The sequence below is a fragment of the Gastrolobium bilobum genome, unplaced genomic scaffold (assembly GCF_033153095.1).
Source record: "Gastrolobium bilobum isolate Gb01-03AN ecotype WA unplaced genomic scaffold, APGP_CSIRO_Gbil_v1 utg7157, whole genome shotgun sequence".
Classification (NCBI taxonomy): Eukaryota; Viridiplantae; Streptophyta; class Magnoliopsida; order Fabales; family Fabaceae; genus Gastrolobium; species Gastrolobium bilobum.
Window position 1 is genome coordinate 1 of NW_026895319.1, and position 10,026 is coordinate 10,026.

General features: G+C 34.7%; 1 protein-coding gene and 1 non-coding gene across 6 annotated transcripts; both read left to right on the forward strand.

The window, feature by feature from the left end:
* The first annotated feature begins 157 nt into the window (after positions 1 to 157).
* LOC133305682 (small nucleolar RNA R71) lies at positions 158 to 263 on the forward strand. Its single transcript, XR_009750799.1, has one exon. It is a non-coding gene; the product is annotated as a small nucleolar RNA R71 (small nucleolar RNA).
* A 6,146-nt stretch (positions 264 to 6,409) lies between these two features.
* On the forward strand, positions 6,410 to 9,479 carry LOC133305618 (large ribosomal subunit protein uL6m-like). 5 transcript variants are annotated; one of them, XM_061505875.1, is made up of 2 exons: positions 6,410 to 6,472; positions 8,959 to 9,478. In XM_061505875.1, the coding sequence occupies exon 2, from the start codon at positions 8,982 to 8,984 to the stop codon at positions 9,288 to 9,290; it is 309 nt and encodes a 102-aa protein (XP_061361859.1). In that variant the 5' UTR covers positions 6,410 to 6,472; positions 8,959 to 8,981; the 3' UTR covers positions 9,291 to 9,478. The 5 variants fall into 5 exon arrangements, with proteins under 5 accessions (XP_061361859.1, XP_061361885.1, XP_061361873.1 ...); XM_061505901.1 differs by lacking the exon at positions 6,410 to 6,472 and adding an exon at positions 6,911 to 6,932 and having other exon boundaries at positions 8,959 to 9,479; XM_061505889.1 differs by lacking the exon at positions 6,410 to 6,472 and adding an exon at positions 6,915 to 6,951 and having other exon boundaries at positions 8,959 to 9,479.
* Positions 9,480 to 10,026: the final 547 nt, after the last annotated feature.

Genomic DNA, 10,026 nt, shown 5'->3' on the forward strand with positions numbered 1-10,026 from the left:
AGGCCATTGGGCATAATTTTGAGTCATTTGTTCTAACAACTCATGGGCTTGGTTAAAGGACATAGTCATAAACATGCCATTAGCAGCAGAATCTGCCAAGGCCCTGTTTTGAGTATTTAGGCCATTGTACAGGGTTTGTAACACTGCCCAAGAGGGCAAACCATGATTTGGGCATTGCTTAAGAAGGTTCTTGTACCTCTCCCACACATCCACTAGTGTCTCTCCATCCCTCTGCATGAAGTTAGCAATATCACCTCTAGTTTGCACTATCTTATTAGAGGGGAAAAATTTCATAATGAATTTCTCAGCAAGGGTGTGCCAATTGGTTATAGAGTTGGATGGAAGGGAGTTCAACCATTCTTTGGCTTTGTCAGCCAGTGAATGAGGGAAGAGCTTCAATCTTAACACATCATCCGAGATGTTAGGATTCCTAAAAGTGTTGGCCACTTCTATGAAATTTCTAAGATGCTTGTGTGGGTCTTCCATCAACAACCCATGAAACTGCCCCATGTTTTGAAGCATGGTGAACATCACCGGTTCTAATTTGAAGGGCACTCCATTCACAGGTTGGGCTATGCTTGGATCTAACTCATCCAACACAGGTATGATGAAGTCCATCATGGACCTATCATTATCATTTATAACAGGTGGTTCCCTTATCCTTGCAGGTCCTCCTACCCCATCATTCCCATTTACACTTCCTAAATCCTCCATTTCTTCAATTTCTAGAAGTGGAATTTGCCTATGTGCTATCTGGGCTCTTCTCCTAACTCTAAATGTCCTTTCAGGTTCCGGGTCAATTGAATATATGAACGGGTGTGGAGTTGCACTCATGCACCCCTTTTAACTAAAACAGGTAAACCTGGCTTAGCTAAAACACCTAAATTACTAACCAACTTTTATGCAGAACAAGCAATAAATAAACACACAAGAACCTGCAAGCAGAAAAATCCCAAGACAGTTCACAGCCTGACGGCTTTATAAGGCAGTAATAACTCACCCTCACACAGGGTGGAACTAATAATTAAAATAAAAATGAAACTAAGAAAAATTAAATGACATAAAATAAACAGAATATGAACAGAACAGATTTTAAACTACCAATATTCAAGATACTATAGAACTAATAACTAAACAAAACTGACATAGAATTCAAATGAGCTATACTAAAAACAGCAAAAAGAAGCAGTTCAAAAATAGCAATCACACAGAAACTTGATCATATACGCTTCGATCCCCGGCAACGGCGCCAAAAACTTGTTGCCTTGCTAACAGTTGTGCAAGTAATGCACGCAAGTATACGCGACAACAAGTAATATAGGGCTGTTATAAGTCCCAGTTATCGTTCCCACAAGGATCGTTGGCGTTTTGAAATGACTAAAATTTGTAATTGCTTAAAATTGAGTTACTATTTGAAAATAAAAGATATAAAATTGTAAAGTAAAAATAATTTAGAATGGACCTAAAACACTACTGTTCACTTTTCTTTTAAAATTTTCTGAATTACTTTCTTAAGTTATAAAATAAGAATGAAGAATGGAGCAACTTAAATGAAAGATGTGACAAAAATTTTGAAAACGGAATAGAGATTGAAATATGAAATAACAAAGGAAATTGGAAAATCTGAATTGATAAAGATGTTTAAAAAGGTGGGTTGAGTTTTTGGCTCTCCTTCCCCACAATGCTTGAAAAATAATTTGATTAACAAAAGGCTCATCCTAAGATTCTCTGTTAACAGGACTGTATTGTTAATTTTTAATCTCTTAAAAATTATTTTATCCCAAAGTTGCCCACTTCCATATCTCTATGCCAAGTGGGATTAGGACTCTTGAGATTCAGGTCCACTATTACATGAGGACTCATTCATTTCTGAATTGAGATCCCTTAGATGATTTCTCATCTAAGTTCATGTGTCTAATGCAGAATCCAGAATTAATTGTTTCTCAACAACTAAATCCTAATCAAACATCTGACATTTGGCCAAAATGCAGATAATTTTAAACATTAGAAACAACATTAAACAACTGAGATATAAACATTAAAACCAGGAAATCAAATATTTGACAAGCACTGAGGTTTGGGTATCACCTAAACCCAACCTCTAAAAAGTTAGCCACTATCCATAGGGGTGAGGCTTACAAACAGTAACAGAACTACAGAATTCACAAAATAAAAATTCTAAAAACTACAATTACAGCACTGGCCTAACAACCGGCAATCTCAGTGCTGTAAAGACATGCATCAAGTTCATCAAAATGAACCAGAATCTCATTACAAAACAGAAATTAAAAGAAACTCAAAATTGTTCAGAAAACAAAAACTAAGAAAAACCATAAATCAGAAAACAGAAGAGAGCTCCCCGATGACTCACTCCTATATCCCTTTTATAGGGCTCTTTGCACACTATCCTCTTTTTCTCCAGCTCAGCAATATGACGCGCTGCTGCAAATGAGTGGTCCCCACAGTGCTCCACTCCTCTGCTCTTACAAATCGGATGGAATTGTCGTTCCTTCAAACCGTACACTGACGTGTGCTCACAATCGCTCCAGCATCCACTAAGTAACGGATCTTTGTTTGGCTTTTTCTGAATCCAAAATAGTGGCTAGGTTTTGGTTTGTTTGCGATATTGTGTGGTTTGGTGCGTCAATCAGGTAGAAAGGGTGCAAACGATGGAAATGGGTTGTATGAGGGTTAGGGTTCGGTTCGAGAGACAAGGTGTTAGGGTTTGTGTAAGTTGGTCCGATTCAAAAACTGAACCGTGGTGGAAAGTGATGGTTCTATATCTAGGTTGAAAATCAGAGGATGTTTTTGGTTTACTTGCTCGATTCAGAGAGGGAACCATGATGGAGAGCTTGAGATGGAGTAGGCTCACTTAGACGGTCTATGCTAGGGTTTTTTTTCTTTCTCTTTCAGAAGACGCACGATTCTGACTTCTTTCTCTCTTCTTCTTTTCTTTTCTTTTGGGCCACTGATTTGCTTTCTCATTTCTCTATTATTTCCTTTCTCTTTCCTTTCTTTCCTTGGGCTGTATCACAATTGGGCCTGAAGAATGCAAATAAGAAAAAAAACCCATTAGCATTTAAATCAGAATCATCCACCTTAATTCAATTTGGGGTATCTATTAACACAAAGTGTATTCTTTTTTTACATTTTCATATTAAAAACCATACATTGTAAGTATTATTTCATGGACTTATCACACTCCACCAGCACACGCTGCGGAACAGTGGTCAAAGTGTTAATGTTAAAAAAAAAAAAATTCAAAATGTCACGTCAATAGTAAATTTTGTCAAAATGTCACGTGGCATATTTCGCTATACTGTGTAGCGAAATATGTGTGCAAATAATTCGCTATACGGTGTAGCGAAATATGTCTCGTCAGAATGCACAGAACCAAAAATGTCACGTGTCAGACAGGGAGAATTTCGCTACACTGTGTAGCGAAATTCTCCCTGTTTGACACGTGACATTTTTGGTTCCGACGTGACATATTTCGCCTCACCGTGTAGCGAATTATTTGCACACATATTTCGCTACACAATGTAGCGAAATATGCCACGTGACATTTTGGCAAAATTGACTGTTGGCGTGACATTTTGATATTTTTTTTGGTCAACCGTGGCACTTTGGCCACTGTTGCCCAGGTTGCTGCCAGTAGGCCCAGTACCCACTGTTTTTCACGTTCAGATTTTTTTTTAACTTAATTATAATAGGATAATACTTCTCTTATGTTGTATAAGAGAAGTATCTTATGCTCAAACAATAAATAAGAGAGAGAAAAAAAGTTGAAGGTGAGAGAAAAAATCTTGTGAGATCTATTTGAAAAATGTGAGTGTAGGAGATAATATTTTTTTTATGTAACATAAGAAAAGTAATTCCCATTATAATATTATTATATTTTACTGAATTATCAATGACTAAAATACTCAAATATATTATTACCAATTAAAATTTACACCATGATTTTTTATTTTTTTTTGGAGTTACACAACCCTAATTATCTCTTTGAGACGAGTTGGCTCCCTCCGGTATCCCCACAAGCTTCGACTCTTTGAGCTGGCTATGGGACTAATCCGGAGTGCGGGGGAACAATGATGGCTAAAGGTTCAGTCCCCTCCCCAAGAATGCATTCAGCGGGAATCGAACACATATCCAACCCCACTAACTCAGCGCCAAGTTACCAACTGAGCTGTACCCATTGGGTCGATTTTTTGTTGTTGTTGTTGTTGTTGCTAACTTTACTAATATATCCAAATTTTAATTTTCAGTGGACATGAAAACACACACAAATATATATGTATGCAATATAAATAATAGCTGGCTATAATTCTTATTTCAATAAAATTACAAATGAGAATTAATGAATAATTTTATTTTTATATTAAATTATAAAGGTACCGGTGGTAGGTGAAACCAGCTAACGTGTGTTATTTAAAAACCTTAACCTATAATGAATTTGCAATTTTTATTTGCTTATTTATTGTTAATTATTAATTACAAAGTTTCACTTCTTATGATAATTTTAATAATGAATCATATTAAAATGAAGATTAAACTAAAACACATTTAAAATGGGGCAATTTGCAGGCGTAATAGGAAAGTGGTGTTCGACGAAGATAACTATTATTTATTGTTTGATGACTGGTCGAGACAATTTGCACATTTTGAATTAAAATTCAATTAAAAACAAAATATTATTTAATTATGTTACCAAAAAAAGATATTATTCAATATATTTTTCTCATGTGTAAATATCATATAGTGAATTTACAAAAAAAAAAAATATCATATAGTGAGATCCATCAAAATTTAAAAAATATTGGAGGTGCGAATTTAAAAAAATATAGTGGGATCCATAATTTTTTTTTTTATATAACGTGAGAAAAGATTAATCTTTATAATATTATAAGGAAAATGATATTGGATTGTAACAACCTAGTTATGTTGGCTTTTTTACCCTTATAACCCTTTATTATTAATTAATTACCGATTTGACCTTGATTATAAACTATTTCAAAAATTTAACCCCCTCAAAAAACATAACACCAATCTGCCCCTGTTTGACCGTTGACCACCAAGCCTACCCGGGTACACCCCTCTGTACCCGGGTATTTTTTGAAAAATTTTATCTACCCGGGTAGGGAGGCGTGTACCCGGGTATTGTTCTTCGCACCTGAGAAATTGCTTGAATTATTTACCCGGGTAGAGAGGGGTGTACCCGGGTAAATCTTCAACCACCCGGTATGATTACTCTTTGGATCTCTCATGCACTCTTCTTCTCCAAGCTTTGAATATGGAGGCACCGACTATCACGTGCTCTGCCTCTGCAACTTTTTTGGGTCTGTAAAGCACACAAATATTTTTCAATGAGTATTTCAGAAAGAGAATTCTTAGTTAACAGTATAAATCCACAACCACAAACCTTGTCCCATGCATGTCTTCCCTGAACGTGATAATTCGTCATTTACCAGTAAAATGAAAAGCTACATGCTCACACTAAATTTCTGTACCATGAACCCTGTCTTTATTTTCTTTCTGTCTCACTCTCCCCAATAGACCCGGTACCACATTTATATATAGGAGCGCGATTTTGACGTACATAAAAGTAGACCCCATCATAATCGATACGAACAGGGACCGCTTTGATGAGCAGTACAGTGTTGATGTATGGAAATTCCAAATCCATTCTCAAAGCTAAAAGCTCTTCAAATTGGTTAGGCATGCTTAACTTGATAATACTGATCTATCTCATTAGCTGTAAAAAAGAGAGAAAAAATACCAAATGGGTGGTCGAAGATTTACCCGGGTACACCCCTCTCTACCCGGGTAAATAATTCAAGCAATTTTTCAGGTACGAAGAACAATACCCGGGTACACTCCTCCCTACCCGGGTAGACAAAATTTTTCAAAAAATACCCGGGTACAGAGGGGTGTACCCGGGTAGGCTTGGTGGTCAACGGTCAAACAGGGGCAGATTAGTGTTATGTTTTCTGAGGGGGTTAAATTTTTGAAATAGTTTATAATCAAGGTCAAATCGGTAATTAATTAATAATAAAGGGCTATAAGGGTCAAAAAGCCTAGTTATGTTAGTACAAGTTATTACCAATATATTTTATTGTTAGATCAATTATGTTGATCTAACGGTTATTTTTGTATGGTTATTATTCCTCATATTTAAAGTAAAAATATTAAATATGAAAAATCATAACCATACAAAGATGAAAATAAATATAAAATATTAAATTTAAAAAATCATGACCATACAAATATGAAAATAAATATAACCGTGAGATTCACATAATCGATCCAACCATTGATAATAATTTGATACACAACATTGTTACAATATTTTTCTCTTTATTTTTTTATTTTTATTTTTTATTTTTAAGATTAGATTTTTAGTTGGCGTGCAGACATTTTTGTTCCTCTGCTCTCTCCATTCGCCATTCGTAGACGCCAAGAACCCTAACAGGTATTGCTCTCTTCTCGCTTTGCTCAAACATTCCATGACCCTCTTTTTATTTCTTCAAGTATTAACATGGGTTCACATTAAAATCTCTTTTTTATTTGTATTTTTTTTTTTCATTTTCCCACTTTCATTTTGATCTTAGATTCTGTTGATCTGTTCATTTTCATGGCTCAAAGATCTGACTTTATTGCTTTTTTCCCTGGTTAAATGGATCTTAGATCAAAACCCAGAAGCTGAAATCTTTGGGGGCATGAGGTTTTGCATGTGTACATTTATGGGATTTGTGTAATTTATACCATTGAACTTTTTTTTTTCTGGTTTGACTGTATTTGAGCTGAAAGAAAAGGTGGGTTTTTTTGGTCACCCAATTGCATTATGTTGTTATTTTGTTTTTTTCATATTAATTTATTCTGTTTTCAGTTGTGCTGGCTTGTTAGGAGAATGCAATGGACCTGGATAATTTGTGAGGATATTAACAAAGTGTACATTGTTGTCCTGCAATTTTCTTTATCATTTGCTTTTGTGATGGATGGTGGTGATAATGGTCTTAACATACGTAATTGGGGTTACTATGAACCTGCTCACTTTATATATGTATAAAAAATAATTTTATCTACTACAACATCAAACTTTTTTCTTTTTTTCATCACGTTGGTTTCCAAATCAGACAATGGTTCACCAATCACCATAAACCAAAAAGCGAAAAGTGACCTCCGAACAAAGGCTAATGTATATTGATGGGCCATAAGTCTAAAACCCGAACCTGAACCCAAACCCGATATCCATAAGTAAAGTGCGTTGTCCGGTGCATTCCGATTTCTTAGCTCTTAGCTTCTCCGATCTTACGCCTCAATCTTATGATATGACTTAAAACAATGAGGCAAAGTTGGTACAGTGTGCCAGAGAAGAGTGTTTGATTCTGTAACCATGATAATAAAACTATTTATGGCTTCACAATTAATATGAGTCAATGTCCCTCAAGAACAGGACAATTTGGTTCTCCTTTTCCCTCTTGACATTTGTATATGAATCAGTTATTTTTATTCTAAGAAGTTATAGACTTTAGATAATTAAATGAGAGCTTGTCTCTCAAAGTTTCCTAACCAACAATAGCATCTACATACTTAAAACAATGATTCCTTTACTTGTCAGTAGATATCTAATTAGATGTTATTTTTACTTGTGTAGCACATCACTCTGATAACACGTGGGTTAGATATGCCTTAACTGAACTCAACACCCTTATTTTTCTCACTTTCTCTTCGTGTTTGTGTGTGTTATTGAAGCTGTATCTACTTAAAATATTTGTGAAATGAGCCAAATTTAGGGTAAGATGCATGAAACGAATCCCTAAAATACTTTAGGCACATGTACACTTGCAATCAAACCACGACAGGCATGTTTTGTTTAATAATGCAAAACAGGATGATTAGTGAGTAATAAGAGTCTTATTACTCACTAATCAGAGGTACCATTTTCACTCTCTCTCTCTCTCTCTTTTGTGCCTTTTTTTATTTTTATTTTAAATTTTGATGTTAATTATATTATTTGTTTGATTTGAACTGTTAAACTTGAATGCCTTGGGATGTGACAAAACCCTTGGAATGTCTGTATATGATAAATTTTCGGAATTGTGTTTGATTCTTTCGTGAGGTTTCTCTTTTTCCTTTTTTATTTTTTTGTTTCTCTGTTGTGAGTGTATGATTGAGTAGAGGGTAAACCCTCAAGGTAGAGCATTTCTTTCATTTCAAGATTGGGTTCTTCTTATGTCTGCGTTCATATGTTAGTATAACATTTGAAGGAATTATCGATGCATTTCTTTCATATGTTCTTATGTCTGATTCAATAAATTGATAATACCTATGCATTTGTTGCATCCATGTGTGAAGGATCTCCCTTCAAGTAATACCACTGAATGGTTTCATTCTCTGTACCAACATCCTGTACAAGCTTTATTTCTTGAGTGTGAATTGACTGCTTCAGAATGAGCATTCAGGTGGAGCTATATTTTACACACATTTTTGTTTGTATAATTATAAATGCCTTAAAAGAGGGGAGCCTAGAGCAGTGGTAAAGCTGCTCCTTTGTTATTAAAAGGTCATGGGTTCGAATTCGAGAAATAAGATTGCATAAACGGATTGCACTCACCCCACTCTCTCTAGTCGAGTTTAATGGGGAGTGATTGTATTTATAAATGCCTTGGTTATGCAATTTCAATAATTCGTTTTCTTTAACTCATGGTAATTTACATCCACTCTTTTAGTATGCACACTACTTATCTTATTGTGTCTGCTTTGATTTCATTACCTGTGCCTGATCTCCTGTCTGCATCGGCTTGCTAGCAAATGAAAATCAATATGTTTCTGTTATAATGGGTATGGCATTCTCTATACAAAAGATAGGATGTGAGACCTTGCTCTTTTGTGTTTTCTTCGCATTGGTTTGATTCTCTATATTTTTCCATAATTTTTGTTCTCTGGCAATTTTAGGCAACTGATTTGCTTTGGAATTGATGGAGGCAAATTTTTTTCGCTTTCTTAAGATTGTGGGTGTTGGGTACAAAGCCAGAGCTGAAGCTGCAGGACGTGTATTGTATCTGAAATTGGGGTACAGTCATGAGGTTGAATTAAGTGTGCCTCCTGCTGTCCGTGTTTTCTGCTTCAAAAACAATGTAATTTGCTGTACTGGAATAGACAAGCAGAGGGTGCACCAGTTTGCTTCTACTGTTCGGAATTGTAAGCCACCAGAAGTTTACAAAGGCAAAGGCATAATGTATGTTGATGAAGTTATCAAGAAAAAACAAGGAAAGAAGTCTAAATGATCATGTAATCTTAGGTTATTTTATGAACTCTAGAACTTAGATGTACACTGGCTAGGCTTTGGCTGCAGAATTATTCACTCTAGCCTTCAAACAATTATAAGTTATCAACAAAAAATTATAAAAGAATTTAAAAAATTATTGATTCAAATCAGTAATTTAGATCTAATGGCTTGTAATCAATCTTTATAATTTTAATTCTTTGTATTTCATCCTCTCTCACTTCTCAGTTCTCTCTATTCTCTCCGTGGGTTTGCAAAATGCCTCTTCCCTAAGAAAAACATAACGTTATATCTATAGGGTGGGTTTTCACCACAAGAACTAGGGTGTTCAAATCCTTTTTGTGCTAGAGTTCATTAGTTGGTCAATCTTTGTGGTATGCAAGAATTCTGAAACCAAACAATCCTATCATAATTCTCAAAACTGTTTTTGTCAAAAATTATAAAATTTAACCTTTTTGCAATCCCTTTTCAAACAATTGCACTATCAAGTTTTTTTTTTTTTTTTTTTTTAAAGAAAAAAAAAACCTGCTAAACTAAAAGTTCAATAATATTTTCAAAAAGAACAAAAAAATTGTAGTGATGCATCGACCCATAAAGTTATTGATTCAAACTCAGAACCCACTTTTTTTATTTTCAAATTTAAAAAATTATTGTTTCAAATCCAAAACTTATTTTTTTTTATTTTCTAATTTAATGATAATTTGATCATAACCTTTTCAATCTGATAGGGCTTGTGA

Excerpts from the sequence above, each read along its gene's own strand:
- LOC133305618 (XM_061505875.1), top strand. The coding sequence starts at position 8,982 with ATGGAGGCAAATTTTTTTCGCTTTCTTAAGATTGTGGGTGTTGGGTAC.